The sequence below is a fragment of the Rhopalosiphum padi genome, chromosome 3, assembly GCF_020882245.1.
Source record: "Rhopalosiphum padi isolate XX-2018 chromosome 3, ASM2088224v1, whole genome shotgun sequence".
Classification (NCBI taxonomy): Eukaryota; Metazoa; Arthropoda; class Insecta; order Hemiptera; family Aphididae; genus Rhopalosiphum; species Rhopalosiphum padi.
In genome coordinates this window covers 37677191-37697933 of record NC_083599.1, presented here as the reverse complement: position 1 = coordinate 37697933, position 20743 = coordinate 37677191, and the positions used below count along the sequence as shown (strand labels likewise).

The 20743-nt window shown below is 24.0% G+C and overlaps 1 protein-coding gene across 1 annotated transcript in view; it reads left to right on the top strand.

The window, feature by feature from the left end:
* The window catches only part of LOC132924526 (uncharacterized), a 285094-nt gene that overhangs the window by 125643 nt on the left and 138708 nt on the right, over positions 1–20743 (top strand). Inside the window, exon 3 of the mRNA XM_060988891.1 lies at positions 19159–19269. Within this exon, the coding sequence (XP_060844874.1) occupies positions 19204–19269 (66 nt within the window). The 5' untranslated portion in view covers positions 19159–19203. The remainder of the gene's footprint in view (positions 1–19158; positions 19270–20743) is intronic.

Here is a 20743-nt window from a genome sequence, read left to right as displayed (position 1 = left end):
TTATGTTAATATCATAAGTATACTGTAGTCATACAAAGAACTGTTTACAAACAGTGTACTAGCTTTAAATTCATATTAAAATTTTATACAAGTATATTATGCCTAATTATTTGTTATTTAAAAACAAAATAATTAAAGATTAAACTAAGAAAAAAACGAACTAAAATACTGTTTTGAATAGGTATAGTTATTTATTATTTTTCTTTAATGATTTATTTAATCCACACTAGATATTTAGCATTAGTACATAATATCCACAGGTATATTACATATTTCTGTAGCTATTTTTAAATACATTTTTATAAAGTTTATGATTTCAGTGTTAAAGTAACTTTATTGTTGAAACATGGAGTCAAATAAATTTGTTTGTGTCGAACTTCGTTATTAAGATTCCCCCAAGACTAATTAAACAGCATACAATTTAAACCTCAGTAATATGTTTTTTAAAGTCACATTAATCATACTGACAAATTTAATTGGATTGAGCAAAATGGAAGATAAATTTTGACTTTCTTTGACATTCATTTCAAATATTTATTATACATCTATATTATCTTATTTATGAAAAGCAATGTGAAATGCATATTATATACAATTTTCAAATATGAATAAAAAATAACAAATAATTATACATAATACCTATAAAATAAAGTTAAATGAAGTATTGAATATCATACATAATGTATTATATTCCAATCATCTGTGGTTTTTATTTTACAATTAATGATATAATAAAATATATTTTTAGTTAATGGGAGTGCGAAGTGTACCCAAATTTGTTATGCTTTCCTAATTTTAATGATATTTATGCTACCCATAATCTACCCATTTAATCATCAACTTTTATGCTTGAAAATAAAATATAGCTAAAAGGTAGTAGTTTGAGATTAATTATTATTCCTGTCACGTTAAATAACTTTTAACGCGAAAAAAAAATAAAGTAAAACACAGAATGAACAAGCAATTTGTAAAATATACACAATTATCAAACAAACTACACTATTGAATTTAATGGTGACAATAAGTACAACAGCTATTGGACTTTAAATACATTTCTTTTTGTATAATATCGGTACATAACACATAAATATATACGAGGTTAGAAATAAAGAAGGCAGTTTATTGTATAAAAAAATATTTGTTTATCAAATATTACTTTTTAAATCCGCTGATAAAATATAATATCTATTATATCAGGCATTTATTATAATATTTAAATCAAATGAAAATATCAAACTAAAGGTTTTCTTGATTATATTTTCTCAAGATTAGTGTGTCATTATTGTTATTTTTTGAGTATTAATATTTTTAATTACATTTAATTGAATTTGGTCATAAAGTATTAAAACAAGTATAGTCTTTGAATGACTATGTCGTACATGTCGTATTTTAGATTTAATATTTTTGGATATAGTATACTATAACTTGTAAGACTTTTAAATATCTTTAATCGTATTTTTGTTGTTTGTAATAGTATTTAATCATAAAAATTATCACAATGACATGATTTATGTTTATAGAGTAACAATTGATGTATAGCGCTCAAGTAAGTTTTCTTCAGAATAAAACGAATAAAAGAATTCAAAATATTTGAAATTAATTATACATTATATGAGATTAATTTTATAATTTTATGTTGCAAAACAATATTTTGATTGATTAAATGTTTTTAAATTAGATTAAAATGTATTCAAGCTTAAATTAATTTATAATCAACTGTTTAATTAGTATTGATTATACATATTAAGTAATAAAATCAATGTATTAAGCATTTCATATTTTTTAAAAAGGAGGGGTAAATCAACTTATATTTTATTATAACTTTATAACTTTTTTATATTGTAATATATATACATATTAAAGTTAAATAAAAAAAAAATACTGAGATATTATTAATATATTGTGTTATCTATTTATTTTTTGGAAATATAAAACGTTACAGATTAACTATTTAAAAAAAAAAAAAACAGAAACTCACTTTGGTCTATAATAGGTTTTAAGTGCGTCTCATCATCGAATTCACCACTGTAATCAATATAATATATCACTAAATACTAAGGTGCACTCACATTTTTAAAAATAAATTGTACATCATATGTATTTTTCATATTTTTAAGTTTAAATGATAACAACCTATGAGGAACGTGGTATTATATATTTTTCAAATATTTAAAATTTGACAGAATTTGGAATTAAAATGATTATAAAATCTACGTATTTTTTGAAATAAAAAATAAGTAAATAAAAAATCAATTGAATATAAATTATTATTTGGCCTATAATATCCAATATTTTCTATATTTGAACTTAACCTAATGTTTATTAAACATGTAAAAAAATGGTTTAACCTTTTTTTTTTAAAATATCAACTATAGGAATTTTGTATTACATTTTCCAAATTTAAGTGTTAAATTGTATTGTTTTATCTATTTTTAGCTACAAAATAATTTTCAAATGATGAAATGATTGTGATTTTTACAGATATTGTTAAAATTCAAATTAAAAGTCTTATTAAATTTAAAAAATAATAATATAATAATTTTTGGTTAGATATTTAGATATCGTAACATAGTATTATCCAACGTGTATATTTGATGATATAACTCACCACATTTTCAAAACTAGAGATCCATTATAATATTCATATCATGTCTGTTGAACCGTTCATAAATCATTGTGTCGCCTATATTCTATTCATTTACGAAATGTCTAATGTTTCGTTTCTATATAATATAATAGTACAAGCTTGACACTCTTACCCCATGGTTTTACTTGTAATGATTTTTTTCTTATTGATTCCACTTTGGCTGAATAATTTAACATACTAACCAATTTAATACTAACATTTTATAGCTATTTTACTCATTGTATTTCACGGGATTAAAATTGATTTAGGTGTAAACGGGGTTAATGAAACTCGATATCTTAAGTATTATAAATACATTTTATCAGAACATAGGTGAATATTAGACTAGATAGTTTGGGAGTTAAGCTATTATCCCGAATGGAAACATAATATAGCATATTAATTATTTGTTAAGTTTTCATATGGTTTCCAATTAGAAATCTATTAATGTATTAAGCGAATAGAAGCGGATGGCAGGATGAGATTTATTATTATCATTGTCACTCACATGACTAGACATGTTCAATCCGATCAATCATAAATTATTGTGGAATGATTTCAGTACTAAGACAGCTGTGCAACATATACCCAAGTCTTGGTGTGCAGAATGAAATATATATTTTCATAATGTGAAAATGACTTAATAAAATTAGCATTATTTACAGATCAGTCATGTAAGTATGACAAAGTGTCGAATAGATACAGACGCACATAGCACAGTTACATACGACAATGACATTTTTTACTAAAACAATACATTGATTTGATTTATATATGTATATAAGAGTGAATTCTTTATTAAAATAGATTTTTATTAATTATAGATATGTTATGTTTTCAAATCGTATTTTTCTATTTTAATTATACAATTTATAGATTTTATATAGGTACCTGATAATTAACTTTAATATTGTACATTACTTATGTTATGGTCTTATTGAAATTAAAAAGTCGGGCAAGTGGGTACCATTTTGCTGTAAATTTGGTGTTGAGTGGGTCATTGTATTGGATGTGCTAAATTTAGATTTAATGACATAATAATTGTATACGAAAAACGATTTTGAGTGGAGATGGTGTATCAGTTTTTATCAAAAGTACACGTCATGGTCGTCATGATATGTTTTTTGATATTTCTATAAATACAATTAATTTTACTATTTTTATTACCGTAGGTCCATTTAATTGTCGCCAAAAACGTATGTTTTAATGCAATATTGCATTTATTATATTATTGATATATAATAATTATTAAACAATTATTTAAAAAAACAATTATTCTGATATGTATACCTTATTATAATATTGTTATTAACTTTTAACTTTTAAGTTAATACCACCTTACTGTAAAAAAGTATAAATAGGTTCATACGGTGCATGCGGTATACATAAGTAATATCTAAAATTGTATCTAATTTTTTAAAATGTCATTGAGCATCGTAAGATGTATAATATAAACTTTAAGTCCCAACAATTCATTTTTTGAACTATAACAAAATAATTATCATTATTATTATTCGTTTAAATACATAATTTTTCCCAAATTTCAACTCAAAAAGAGTTGAAATATTTAGAATATTATAGGACAGGTACTATGTGTAAGAAATTTTAACATAATCATTCGGTAAAAATGTCAAGTATTTACAGTTATTTGTTTTTGATGTACAAAAATAACAAAATAGGTTTTATTTAAAAACCGGTGTCACGTAAAAAATAATATCTTATGAGATAGATACTTAAAACCTCGTAGATACTTAACATTTTTTACCAAATACATTTTATGTTAGCATATTTCATTACATTGTTTGATTGTTTTTCCAGTATTATTTAAAATATAATACTGGGAATTTTTTACTTCTTTTAATTACCAACCAGATCTAATTTTACATCTAAAACCAACTTCGAATTTGAAGATTGAAACATTCTTTCAACTACTTATCATATTTACTGTTTATGAAATAAACACAATTCATTGTAAAATCAATACTAAATTCATTGTTCTAATCAGAATATAAAATAACATAATCTGTTTATTAGGTTGATATACAGTTTTTGATTTTCTTTCAAAACATAATAATATCTATACGGTTATGCATTCTAAGGCATAAATATTATCTATAATTTTTTAAGAAGGATATCAATTGTTGAGAAAAAAAGTTATTACCTACTCGTATATAATGTTGTGAAAATTAAGATACATTATAATAATTATAGCATCATACTTAGAGGGGTTTTTATTTTTAAATTACATTCACAAAAATTAATTAATAATTGAATCCTCTTAATAATAATGAAGTTTAGGACCTTAAAATATCTTAAAATGTTTTATTAATTATATATAATAAATAAAATAAATAAATACAAAAATTAGGTTTATCAGATTCTACATGTATAGAAAAAAATGTGAGTAGTGTCACAATAGTCACAATTAAATGTGTTTTTCATTTTTTTTCTTATGCGATTTAATTTAAAAAATAAATGTATAACATATATTTTATTTATTCGGTACCATTGATGCCTTTTTATGTACATATATTTTTATACGTGCGTGTTCATGTAAATAGTATTTTATAGTGTACAAGTGAATTTTTAATATCTTTTATTATAAAAGAATATGTTTGAGAAAAAACTAAAATTAAATTTAAAATTAAAATAAAACGTGTATTTTTCACATGTTACTTTTTATTTAGATATTTGAATTACGTGAATCAGATAAAATCTAAATTATTTCACTAGTTTAATTTTTTTTTATAAATTAAAATGTATAGAAAATTGTTTTTATTAAATGGTTACTTACCTAGATAAATATTATATAGACTTTAATTTTAATATCGAACCGTTAATATTTTTTTCAAACAAGACTGGACATTACGCATCGCTTCATTACATAATCATAATCTTATAAAATCCTGTTCCCTTAATCAAACTTTCAATATTTCTGTCTGAATATCTAAATTTTTCATTTAATGCAAATTTTATAAGTATGGAAAACTTTATTGCTTTTATTGGTTATAAAATACGAGTAATATACATTTTAATAATATTCAATATTTGTTTAATTAATAAAAATATTAAAATAAAAAAAAACTTATTTAAAAGGTTGAAAAGTAAACATCCATTAGTCAGTAAATTGATGTAATTTTTTGATAAATATTCAAAAATATTATTATTTGTGAAATAAAATTAAATGTGTAGAATTTTAATTTTAAAAAGGTCCTACATTATTCTTGATTATGAAATATGTACAGTGTTGGTTATAACTTATAACTTATAAGTGATGTGTTATATATAAATTATTCAGTATAATATATTAATCATAAATTTAGTTTTGAAAACGAAAATAAAATATAAAATAATAATAAAATATATTTAAATATAATAAAAAAAAAAAAAATGATTTTTGGAATTCATCTATTATTTATTGTTTACTATACCTATAATAAACGTTGAATAGGAAAAAATATTGAATCCTTAGAAATAGGTAATAAATTGGAAAAAATATTATAAATATTTAGGGATATACATATATTTTTAACAAAAATGCTTGGACGGTTTTGAGTATAATACAATTTTATTGAGTATTGGTATGGCTGGAAATATATTTTTCTTACGAGGTATTATATTAGCCGAAAATTGACTTGGTAAAGTTAATTTAACCTAGGTAATAATATATATTGGCGAATTCCCACTAAACATCATGCTTTATTGTGTATGCAACTTTTTAACCTTGCTACTAAGTATCTACAACAGTTATCGAAATATATTACGAATGTATATTATAAAATATAATAAATTATTGCGTGGAATAAAAAACTACATGTTGCGTGTTTACACCAAATTTTAGAGAAATAGTGCTAACGGTTATAAGTAGGTACACATTGGTATTCTTCCGAGTATCAGGGAAAAGTGGTATGTGGAGGATCGAAGGGACACAAGAATAAATTAACGTAAAAAAAAAACACGGTTCAAAACGATTGTTTACGGGTCACGCATGCAGAGAATAATGGCGATTTGAATTTGTTTATCACTCACACCAATCACCGTGTATGATGCACTCTTGTTAACAATAAAAATCTAAAACAACCTTATTATTAAGTCACGAACCGTGGTCGATGACTTCAATGATTATTTTACCCGTGCTCTTACCTATAAAATACAAAAAACAGTAACAAACATAATAATTTATCTCTATGATATATACCTACTTTAATCTTATGGTATAGCAATATGTACAATCCTTTTTGACACGATAATTATAAAACGTCTTTTTGTTTGATGTTGATTCTATTGAATGTCAAATATGACTAGATAATAATGCATCATACATAATTTATTTAATTTTTTAATCGATATAATTAAAAAAAAAAAAAAAAGGTAAACAAATGTGTACTGCTCTGCTGTAAATTAGGTGTTGAGTGACTCACTATTATGTGTTGTGTGTTAAATTTGAATTCAATAATATATATATATTTATGTACGAAAAACAATTCTGATCGGAGACCATCTATCAGCATATATAACTAAGTATTTTATGTTGTATATTTTTTAATGTACCTACAAAAATAATTTATTTTACTTATACATAACAGTATAAGTATTACAGTTGGTTGATAATATTTTTTTCCGAAAAATTTTCATTCAGCAGAATCTATTTTATGTTGTTTGCTTTAATATTAGAATGAATTTACCTTCTATTAAACTTAAGGGTAAGAATATTACTCGTGGAATTTTATAGGGTTTTATTCATATTATCATTTTAAAATGAGTTATAGCTAAGAAAAATAATACAACTTTAAAATTAAAATATTAATAAAAGCCTTTGAGATGGCATGAGTAATATTCTTACCCTTAAGTTTAATAGTAGGTAAATTCACTCTAATATTAAAGCTAACAATATAAAATGGAATACGCTGAATGTAAATTTTCTATGTTATATGTATGTAAAAAGAACACATATGAGTATGGCGTCTTCTTAAAATAGTTATTTATCTTTAGATAAGTAATTTTATTCACATTTGAACTTAAAATGTCTATAAAAAATAATTGTCTTTATACATTTTTTAGATTCCCTGTTTTTATTATAAATTGTGTATGAAGAATATTGTATAATATTTTTAAAACTACATTATAAAATTTAAAGTTTTTATGAATTTATAACGACAAAATAGTTTGTAATTGTTAATGATTTTGACAAGATTCATCAAAATTCTAACTTAAAATGTATATTTAAAAAAAAATGTGATTATGTATTTTTATTATTTGTATATACATATAGTTATAAAAATAACATTCGTATGGTCTTGTATTACATTTTCAAGATTTTTTACCCAATAGGTACATAATAATTAATTGATATTTCTAGAAAATAACAAAAAAATAAAATAAAAAAATATCTCCTGCCTATAATTAGCTCAAATAAAGTTGAAATATTTTGAAAATATTTTTATTATAAATTAAATGATAATATTTTAAACATTTGGTAAATATTTCAAGTATTAATTGTTATTTTTTAAAAATAAAAACAAGAAAATATTAAAAATAGTATAAGGAGAAATAATTATCTTATGAGTGAATATCGAATGTCGTAGTTTTGTAAACATTTTAACTTGAAATGCTCATAAAAAATTGATTTGGCTTTCTGGTAGTATTTTTGTTCATATATAGGTTGAAAAACAAATAAAAATCTTTGTATTACATTTGTAAATCTTAGGTATAAAAACAAAATGTTTATGAATTTCGACCTACAATATAATTTGCTAATTTTCGCGATTTTTAAGAATTTTGTTGAAATTCTAACTCAAAATACTTATTAAACAAATTGGGACTATAGTTTTTCGTTATTTTTTAATTGAGATATTAAAAATTTATGAGGAGCTTTGTATTAAATTTTCAAGCATATCCACACAGCTAGTAATTTTTAATCGATATTTATAATAAAAAAAAAAAAACTAAAAAAAATATTTAATATTTTTTATGTCTATAAATAGCTCAAAAATAAGTCAAAATTGTATTGTAAATAGAAAATAATAATAATATAACAATTTTGTGAAAATTTCAAGTATCTACAACTAAACCTCCATTTTTTTTAAAATCTTAATATTTTATTGAATATTTATCGTATTAAAAATAAATAAATAATACTCATAAACACTTATCATGTCAAATTAATGATTAATTGCTTTTCTCAGAATCTAAAACAACCTGAAAAAATGTTTATACCTTTATCATTTATTAGTTTGTATAATAAAACATAACACGATAATTCTGTTATGAAATAGAACAAAGGTCTACATGAAACAAATTTGTTAATGTTTTCATCTTTGACATATTTATACACAAGTGAGGTCCCATGCACTAGTCTTTAACGCCTTAGGTATATATATTTATATATAATATATGCAAGTAATAAAAATATGTAACTTATTTAATATACTATAGTGGAATTTATTAAAATATTTTACATAAGGAAGGTTTTAAAAATGTTATAAAAATACACCGACAATATATTATAACAATAACAAATTTTAAATTTTAATCATATATTCATATATTTTATTTTTTTTTTGTTTATTCAAATGATGTTGAAAATATATTTCGTAAATACAATTTGATAAAAAGCAACGGAATACATCGAAATTATACAACAAAAATTTATTTCTCAAAATGTACTTCCACAATAATTATACAAATAATTCATGTAATATTTTAAACTCGGGGATCCTAAATTAATAGTTGAAAAGGGAGAAAATAGGTAATTTATTTATTGTACTATCGTAACATGTAAATGACGAGTGATTGAGTAAAGCACTGAACTAACTATTCTAAGCAAATACAGTCTGTCAGCATAAATATAAGTATACTTTTATTTTTTTGAGTTAAATAAATAAATAGTTTTCATATAATAATGAAACTAATATTAATATTATAAAATTATGTTATATTTTATTATTTACAATTTATTTTTCTAAATATTAAAAACAATATTAAGCTATTTTAAGAATTTAAAATTTTAGAATCTTTTAGTTTTTTTATTTTTATTTTGTCAATGTGAATAAACATATTTTTTCTCTACAAAAAAAGTAAAAGTTAAATGCAAAGTTTCTCATAATCTGTTCTTATAGCATTATAAACATGTTGAAAACGCATTGACATTATTTTATTTATAAGCGTCTGAAGTTAAAACTTTGACAAACTTAATCAAAATTACAAAAATATAGGCGTTAATTTTTTTTAGTGAGAAACGTATAATTTTCAGTATTTTAATACTTAAAAATTTAACACATATAATTGCTTATAATTTTTTGTTTTTATAAAAATCAAAAAATTTCGAAAAAAACCAATATACCCACTGCACATTTATAATAACAAAAAAATACAAAATAATTTTAGTTGAAGATTGGTGTAGAATATTATAAACAAAATGTTAAAATTGTGCGTCTATAATAGTTTTAAAAATTTAGGATTAACCAATAAGCAATGTATTTAAAGTATATCAATTTAAAAAAATATTATTTATATATATATATTATTATATTACTGTTCTTAAATAGTTTATCTATTTTAGACATTTACAAGACACTACATAACTATTGATTAATACACAACTAATGCTAATTATTATAATATATTTACATTGCTAATGATAAAAATATCATAAATAACAAACTATTCAAGTATACTTCTTATTTCTTAATCATTTTAAGTAAATAAATGTATAGGTATCTACATATCTATAATATATTGAATTTTTAATTTTTTTTCCGTAACCGTAACACAATTTATTATATGTTTAGCCGTATAGGTACAAGCTACAACCAATAACTATTATTGTATGAAGGGTAATATGATATGTGTAATTTTAATTTCTTATGACGTGCAAACAATTATCATGACTTAAAATTAAACATTCATATTATAAATAAAATAAATTAATACAAAATATCGCTTATTAATATCCAATTGGGTTTAATGGGTTGAATGGACCTGGAACCAGAGCGAAAAATTGATAAAGATATACAATTTTAACTTCTAAAAGACGAAGTGTGCTGTAAAATCAAGGTCGTATCCATGGATTTTGGGCCTTAAAAATTTATAAAATCATTATGATCGTAACATTATAAGGGTCTTATTTGAGATAGTCAGGGTCCAATATAACATTGGTATTCTGAGTCGGTTTATCGATGATTAGTGTAATGATTTATATTATTTATAACACTATAAAAAAATATATATTAGAAATACCGAAGAAAAAAATCATCTACGTAACTAGTGCTAAAATCGTTTTCTATAACACATAACAATTAACAATATAAATTATCATCATTCGTCGCATCGTATGTAAACCATAACAAATCGTTATTTTTTAAATTAGATCAATCAATTTAAATCAATAATTATTTAATATTAAATATATATACGACCAGATATTAGAAAAAAAATAGATGCATTATCAGTATAACTATAGCTAAACTAATCTGCATAATTAAATAAACCTAATATATATTTAAATTATATAAAAACATGATTATTTAACTTTAAACACATTTATTACTATTTATGGTTATTTATGATTTTATAAATTATAACTTAGGCCAATAATATTTTCATACTAAGTCAAATTAATTGTTTTGAATTTATATTGTAAACCTTATAATGGTAATAATAATTCGAGAAACTTTGTTTCAAACGTCTATATAATACTGGGACTGATGGTTTTAAACTTAAAAAAGTATGTATAAACTATGAAATTTGAATTATGTACAACTATTATATGATGGAATATAAATTGTACTTACTAATTTAATAACTTTATTAAGACATAGGTAAATAACGATTTTGTCGATTATTATACCCACATTGATTATTGTTTTTTAAAAAAAAATGTTGCTCTGTATTATTTTTTGTAAAATTAGTATTAATTATTATAATATTAGGCTGAAAGGTTTTAGAAGCAGTGTCGATGCTTTTTTTTTCAAATTTTCAGGTTTATTATATTAACTGTTAATTTATTTATGCATTGCATTATTTTGTGTATATAAATTGCAAATGTATTTTATAAATAATAAATAAAATAGGTTTTACTAAAACATTTAATATATTTTTTTTAAACTATGTAAGTTCATGAGTACCTAAAAATATTATCATAGTACAATAATCACACTTATTATTTAAAAACTCTAAATTAATTGAAAACAATTATGTCATTTCTGTGAAAATATGAAAAAAAATGCATTATTATTTCAGTGTATTCATACTGTACTAAGTACTTTATAAATACATTAAAAATATCTTACTACGTACCGAACTGTGACACTGCGTAACTGCTAACTAATTATAATTACCTATTATTTGAATACTACATTACTACTGTTTACTTTTTTATTATAAATTTAAATATAATATTACCAACTAAATACTTTTTTTTTAATTAAATCAGTGTCCCAACTAAGAAAGCACTTAAGTTCTAAATTTAGAAATATATATTATTATCAGTTATGACTATAAAATATTGTACATAATATTTAAGTAAATAAAAGCGTATTTATATTATATAAAATGAATGAATTTAATAATAATACTACTATACGAATAAAATACATAATGTTATAAACATTATTTGTTTAAATCTAAAAGCTATAGAACGATATTTATTAATTTGATTGCAATAATATAATGAAGTTACAATATAGTATGATCAAGTGAATAGTGACTACCCAACTATAATAGTAAATGATTAAAATAATAATGATAATTGAGTTCATTGTACCATGCATTCTTTTTGTGACTGGTGATTATTTGTTTCGTGTTTATTTTGTATATTGTGTAGGTATATGCCTACATTTTGAGAGTAAATTATTGTGTTTAATGTACTTTCGGCGAATAGCGTATAGACAAAAAATCGTTATTAAATTGGCTTTGTTCGCTATATTAACAATAATGAACTTTGAAACGGGTGTAGAAAAGTCGGATAGTATTACAATTACGACTGACCAAACGAAAAATGTCGAACACCGTGGAATTACCATAGGAACCGAGCAGAAATCACTGTCTGAGATGGATTATCGTGTTATCGAATAAAATATAAATTAGTTCAATAATTGACGTTTTAATTTGTTCAAAACTGAACGAAAGTTACAATCAAATATAATCATATTACGTGATTGTAATATATTCTACATAGTTTACGAACCGGAATAACTGATTGTTGTGTTTATCGTCGGTCGTTTATACCAATTTGTTTTGCCAGTAACGTTTACATATACACACTACAACACCTGTGAAATTAAAATCTAACCGAACATGCATCAGGGGTCGCGGATATAAAAACGTTCGACCGTGCAAAATCGCCCATGACAACCCTTCATATACCACCAGTTTCCCCACACTAAATTACTGAAATATATATTATATATACATATACCTTTATATTATGTACATAACACGTGTGTTAATTACCTAATCTGGAATTAAGTAATCCGATACGGCCGACTGCCCCGCTCATCGTCCACAATTCGCAAATACAGCGGCACAATATCTACGCTAATCTCCAATAAAAAGGGATAAGTGCTGCGTGGAGTAGGTGCAGCTGACAGGTTTCCGACGCATTCCTGGGGGGAAGGAGAGGTGCTCGAAATGTATTATTGTGAAATCGTGTTATCGAGCAGGTACTATTATTATTATTATTATTATTATTATTATTCATCGTGCACCTATAATTTCCATGTTAAAATCAATAATCATAATTTGGTCCACCGGATCTTTACACAGACATTACATTATCGTGTTACATTACACGGTTTTCATAAATATCAAAAATACCAAAAAAATAAATGCAAAAAACAAAAAGCGTCCAAGACATGTCGACGTACGGTGGAATATTATTTTATGCCATTATATAATCGTCATGCCGATGTTATATTGTATATATATAATGTACACGACGTTGTCGACATTGTATCGAACAGTGATTATCTTCCGGATGTTTTTCGTCTCATTTGCTTTCCGTTTCACGTTAGTAATGTTCCGTTTTTATCAAAGGTTACCGTATACGTACAAAGAAACCAGGTTTTCTTATTACTGAGGAATGTCGTGTACTCCTTATTAGACGGATTTTATTATAAATTTTAATAATGAAGTTTGCGGGAGATGCATCAAACAAATCGATATTACGATCAATTTAAAGTTCAACCCGGACAAATTCCCTAATTAATCATTTATTATATTATTAAATATAGACATTAATGAGAACTAAATGTTTTTTATCGTAAATATTTGATACGAAACTTGGGTGATTAAATAAAAATAACTTCGTATTTATTTAAAAAGTGATATATAAAAATTAATATATTTTTGTGTATTAACTTTCAGCCGTAAAAGTTAGAATAAATTAACTAAACAATTTATTAGAAAACCGAGTTTTATTAATGTATATTATTTGTTCAATTTGTTTTTAAAATGTATTTCATTGTTTCATTTTTCTTTGCGTTCTTTAAATATTTTATTTTATATTTATTTTTAGTTAAAACTTTTAGAATATATTCAAATGCCATGTAAACAATATATGGATATATTTCTAATTACCTAAATTCACATGTTTATAAATATGCTATTTTCTTGCCGATATTTTTTTATTTGTCAACAATGTATGTAAATCGTTTTATGAGTAAGTGGTAAACGTAAATATGATATTATATTATATTTTCTTATGTAAACATATATACATTCGACAAAAATAGAGATAAAGTGTTATTATTATTATTCTTTTAACGACACATTGTTTAGGAATTGAACGATTAAATCGCGGTGCTTAGTGTGACAAAACATAAGCTTAACTGTTGAAACTATGTACTCGTACGTATAAAAAAATATTAGTTCGCTTTTTATGTGTTTTATTTTACTTCGGATTCGTGTGAGGGTTTGGTGTATAATGTACATGACAATAACCGTTTTGTGAATGGGTCGTTCTTGGCAACGACCCAACGAACGACCATCGGTTAAGATGTTTCAGTATATTCACTACAAAACTGGAATGTTTGATAATAATAATATTATTATACACTATTCCTCACTTGCGTTTCATGTCACACAGTAGAATATGCGCGTGGAACGTATATTTTAGTATTTTCTAACTATTTTTCAAGAATTTTTCATGTAGTTACTTAGATTTGTATGATTTTATGTGCATAATATAATATATAGATACAAATACCAATGTTCGAAATAGTATTATAATAAACTGTAATAGGATTTTGAGCTCATTATTCAGAGTAATAAACCTAATGGCAATTAAATCAAAAGTTATCACAACTACATTAGCATACCTTGGTATTACATTAAACTCATTAAAGTAATAATTAAACGTAGATTCACCAACTAAATTATTGTTTTTATCCGTAAGATCTCCTTTTTTTTTTTTACAAGAGCACTTATTCGAGTTGGTTGATTTTTGGAACGATGAGCGAAACGGCTGTAGTATCAACACCAATGACCAAAGCTTCATTTTTAAAGGTAAAATTCGGTGAAAAATGTCTTTTCGATACGGATATTAATATCAATTAAAACAAAGTGAACGTTGACAGTACATAAGTAGTATTTAGTTGTTTAGTACAGTGAAACCTCTGATTAGCGATCATTCACGGGGTCGTCAGAATTGTCCGATATTGGGGAAAAAAAATAAAAATAATATGTATATAATATTGTATTATACAATATATATTGTATATTTTTTATGTCGTTGCAATACTAAATTTTATGGACTTGAAAAAAATACATTTTATTTAAGGTTATACACCTTTCATAAGATTATTATCATTATTATTTATTATTGAGCTATATATATTACCTATGTATATTTCAACGGTGCGAAGTATGGTTCCGATTTGGATTTTTTAACTTTAAATTGAGTGGCTAACTCACGAACGCTTTGTTTCTTTGCATCATAACATTTTATTATGTCAATTTTATTTTTCAATGTCAAACGCGACCGTACTGGATCCATGATAAATACGATAGGTACTGAAGGTAGATATGTAACATTAATAAGCCATTACTGTTCGTGTAATGTGTATATTTGTCATTATCGTTCGTATAAGTTCTTATTTATTGATTGTATATTATACTTTATTGTATTCATTAAATTACCTACATAATATAAAGATATATACATTTATCAAAAATGTAGAAATAGTATGTACAACAGGTTCATATTTCTTGATGTAGCTATTTTTCATTTATAAATATTAAGCACATCCGAATACTAAAACCTGTCTGCGTCTATTATTCAGAAGTGTCCGCTTTTTAGAGGAGCGTCATCTATTAATTTCAATTGGGTTGTGTTAGGACCGGAACATTTGTCCGTTATTGAAAAATATCCGCTATGTTTCCGTCGAAAAAGTATTCACTGTATTAGCTTTCAATTCGATATAACTTTTAATCTCTTTAAGAACATTGTTAAAACAAATATATCTAAAGAAGACAAAAAAGTACAATTTTTCAATTACTTTTTTAGTAAAAAACAAATTAAATATGTATTTCCATTACAAAATAAATATTAAATTATTTTATTTTATTTTATTTATATTTTAATGTTTGAAGTATGTTCTAAAACAATCTGTTTTAAATGATATTAACTATTAACAACAAAATTAAAATTAATGGTAACAATTTGATTATAATATTTTATATCTATAAAGTATATAGTATATAGTATTTCATGTCTTTGAGTGGGTGGAGGGGATAAAAGATATAGATTATCTCATATTAATTTCCCCTATAAAATATTCCTAACAATTAATAGTATCTTTTATTGCCATTTTATATTTATGTATACCTAGTAGTTAGTAGTTAGTAACTAGTAACTACTATAGCCTATAGGACATTTTTCGAATTCAGAAGAATTTCGTTTTAAATTATTACTTAAGTCTAGCAAACTGCAACCACAACTGTAAACTATTTAAACTTGTTATTAAAAATTCAGTTTATTGATTAAATCCGGACTTTTACTTATCGTGTCGTGTCCCTGTTCTTTATATTTAATAAATAATAAGTAGGAAAATGTAGTATAATGTCGGTTAAACACTGTCTATAAGACAAATTTTAAATATAATATTTAACTCTACATGACACGTGTACAAACCTAGCTTCGATAATACCTATAAATTTGTAATAATATTAGCAATTATATTTATAATAGGTAAAAATAGAGATCATAATATGGTAATTACTTAAAATTACTTATTTCTAATTTAAAAAATGCCATAATTGGTTTCAATAAGTATCTTACAACTTTTTCAAGATCTAAATTATTTCAAAGTGCAATCAAAAGCAGATTATAATCAAAACAGACTGCTTAAACACCGATCAATGTGTAGCGCTATATATTTTTATTTACAAGTTTCATAATTTCCTTTATAAATTCATCTGCAGAAATTCATCATGATAACTACGAGTACATTAGTTCCATTAGCATTTTTTTTTTACTTCTTATTATTTATACTCGTACGGGGAGAAAATAGTATAAAACATTTCCATACAATTGTATACACTTAAGAGCTGTAGCATAGTGTTCATTGTGGTTGCATGTTCGATACCTTTTGTCAGTAAATTACTGTTTACGAATTTAACACACAAACGCAAGAGTCAAATACATACCATTTAATACAAATATTTTCAATTTAGCTAAGTTTGTTCTTATATGTATTCAAACAAAATTATATGAACATACATTTTTTTCTTTTTGATCAATTAAGTTAATTTAAAATATTATATTTATCTACAGAATAAGTGTACAGGAAACAACGATAAATTGTCCTTAAAATGTTTCCAAAAATGTTTTTATTGAAAATGTACTTAAAATATATAGGAAAAATGTCTTACAAAGAAGCGATAAAACTAGATTAGAAAATAATTGTTTGTGATTTAATAAAATATTTTATTGAATATACACTTTATGCTTGTATGAGCAATATATTCACACAAAAATTGGTTTCTTAAATTTGATTATTTTTAAAATTTGTAATTCAAATTTCATTTATTTTGGAAACCGTTCAATTTCATACTTAACATAATTATAGAATATGTTAAAACACTGTTTCTGTAATATAATTGTTTATAGGTTTCAAGAAATGACACCAAAAGAAATAATAGGTATAAATAATACAAACTAAAAATTAATACTTATAATTATACAATTATATTGAAAAATATCAGGTATTTGAACCCACTAAATTAGTAAATTGAATTTTCAGTACCTATATTATATTTATAAATCAAGGAAAAATATTTTACGGAAAGCGTTAGTCTACCAAATTCCAATACTAAATGTGTTTGATATTATTTATATAGATTTATAACCTACAAAATACATATATTTTTATTATACATCGAAACACGCGTTGTTTTAATTTAACAATGTGTATAGTACCTGGTAAATAATAATGGGATTTTTGAATAATATATGAAAATTATTGAAATTGTCATGACTACCGTATATTATTATAACTCTAGAAAATAATCACAACAATTGCACATACAAATTCATTGAATATCATTTTTGACCTCATTTTTTGATATTGACTTTTGACATTCATGTAAATTAGTAATCCTGAAGTACTAACCGTTTTCAGAGATTTAAGTTTATTAATAATTATTATTTATTAATAATTGCTTACAACAATAACATTATTAATTAAAAATATAACTATGAACACTATGATACTATGATTATTAATAATAAAAAATTGTTTAACATTTCATAGAAAACTAATGATTGATTCAGTTATTTCTGCAACGTTATTTTTAGTTTTTTCAAAACTAAAAAATATCAAAATTTATACTACCTATACTTGGTAATATAAAACAAAAAATATAATTCAAAATATATAACTAGGTAATTGTAATTCGTTTTTCTATTTTTATCAATAAGTTATTTTATAATGAATGTAAGAAGTAAATTTAATACATATACATTATCTATACCTTTTACTTACACAAACAATAAATTATAAAAATAACTTTTTGAATAAATCCATATAATTTTTAGAAAGTCACTAGAGTACTAAAGCTATACTGACTCAAAACACAATAGATAGGTCTAAAGTGTATAATTAAATTATTTCAACAGTAATTATTCAAGGACAACAATATGCAAATGCCATTCACAAAAAAAAAAAAATTAAAAATAAATAGTTAACATAATTAGTGTCTAAAATATAAAATAAACTAAGACGAAACTTTCCTAAATAAATTTGTATTTTGCCAGACACATCGACATTATTAATGCAAAACACACTATAATATTTAGATTTTGTGGTTTTTACAATAAATAATATATAGGAAATAGGCATACTATTTTTATTTTATTATGTAGGTATACATTTTAATAAATAACTTTATAAATATTATATAAAGTACGGAATAATAAAATGTTATAGTATATTTTAAACGTTAGATGAAGTTTTTAATCATTGTTTTTTGATAAGCTGCTTTAAAATTAAGTAATGTAAGTAAACTGATAAACATAACTTTTTTATTTTTAGGTTGTAGCCAAGTACGGGAAGTGGGAATGACGAAGCTGTTTTGAAATGAAGGGTTCCAGTATCAATAGACCTCAAGTACCGTTACTATCACCCATCGAATATGACATTGAAGTAAGTTTTTATAAAAGCAATCATATAAAAATATAATGTTGAAAAAAACCAGGTAAGAATTTTTTTCAAAAATGTTATCCCATTTTAAACACTCTATTCAACAATAACCAACCAATTGTGTAGTTGTGCGCACGTGTGTGCGTAGCTCAATTATTAGCTATGGTCGAAAGCACCGGTAAATAAATACTGACGAGTTACGTAAATGTGTAATAATGAATGTGTATGTGTGTGTGTGTGTGTGTGTGTGTGTGTGTGCTTATAAACTATAAAAATTGTAAAAATAAATAAATTGTGATAATTGGCTGTATTGCTGTTCCAAATAAATAATAAATAACAATGATAATAATAATAGACAGCATTACAGCAACGCAGTCATTAAGTAATAAATAATAGTGAAACGGTAATAAGCTCTCTTGGCTACACTATAATAATGTACTAAATGACAAAATTGATAATAATAATAATAGTAATAATAATAATAATAATAATAATTGTTTACGCGTATAGCCAACCGTGATAGTGACGGTGGGTGTACATACTCGTCGATGGCCAAGATAAATATATCAGGAACCATTGACGGTGGCCAAAAAATAAAAAAGACAAAAGTGAGCTGTATACAATTAAAACTCTGTTGTTTTGAGAGAACTTATTTAGCATTTAGCGACATTAATTGTAACATCCCATTTTAATATACATGCCGAAAACAAACGGGATGAATTATTGCATTTATGATAATATTATCAACAATATCGTACTATATTAAAGTCAATATACAGCATGAAAGTATTTCAGGCGACATCAATTAATAGTACAGCACCGGGCCATTGGCAGTGATGGCAACAAAGAATTCGGTGAAATATGTTTATCGCACACACATACCGCAGCGACAATGTGTTGTATACCTATATTACAATATATAGCCTATTGTAAAAGGTGCACGCCGTGCGTGATTACAAAACACGGCAGGGGCGTGAACTGCATCGACGTGGACGAGGCAAAGGCTGAAACGAGAGTTGTGTCCCAAACACGGAATCGTGTCCATTGGGTTTTTTTTTCAGGTTGCCCGAGTCGTTTTTACTACATTTTTTCGGGGCTAGGAACTCTCGGGTGGTGCACAACACTTGTGTCCGGTAGACGTTTATATGAGATACACACGATCTGTGTGCATAGCCTGTCGAAAAAGATGAGTGATATTACACAAGCTGTACGACGGTAAATTCAAATCGAGACATTTATCCGTTTCGAATATTTCAGTATTATACGTCATATATTTTTAATACACGAATGGGAATGTCGATTCATCATATTAATTATAACCAAAGCAAAACTAAAAATAAAATCTATTAAACGTTGGTTAAAAAACAAAAAAATAAATTACGCTATATAGACAAAAAAAAAATCAAATGAAACAACTTTTGTGTCTGGACACAACTCGAGTGTTTCTCCTTTATCATTAGGACACAATTCGTTAACA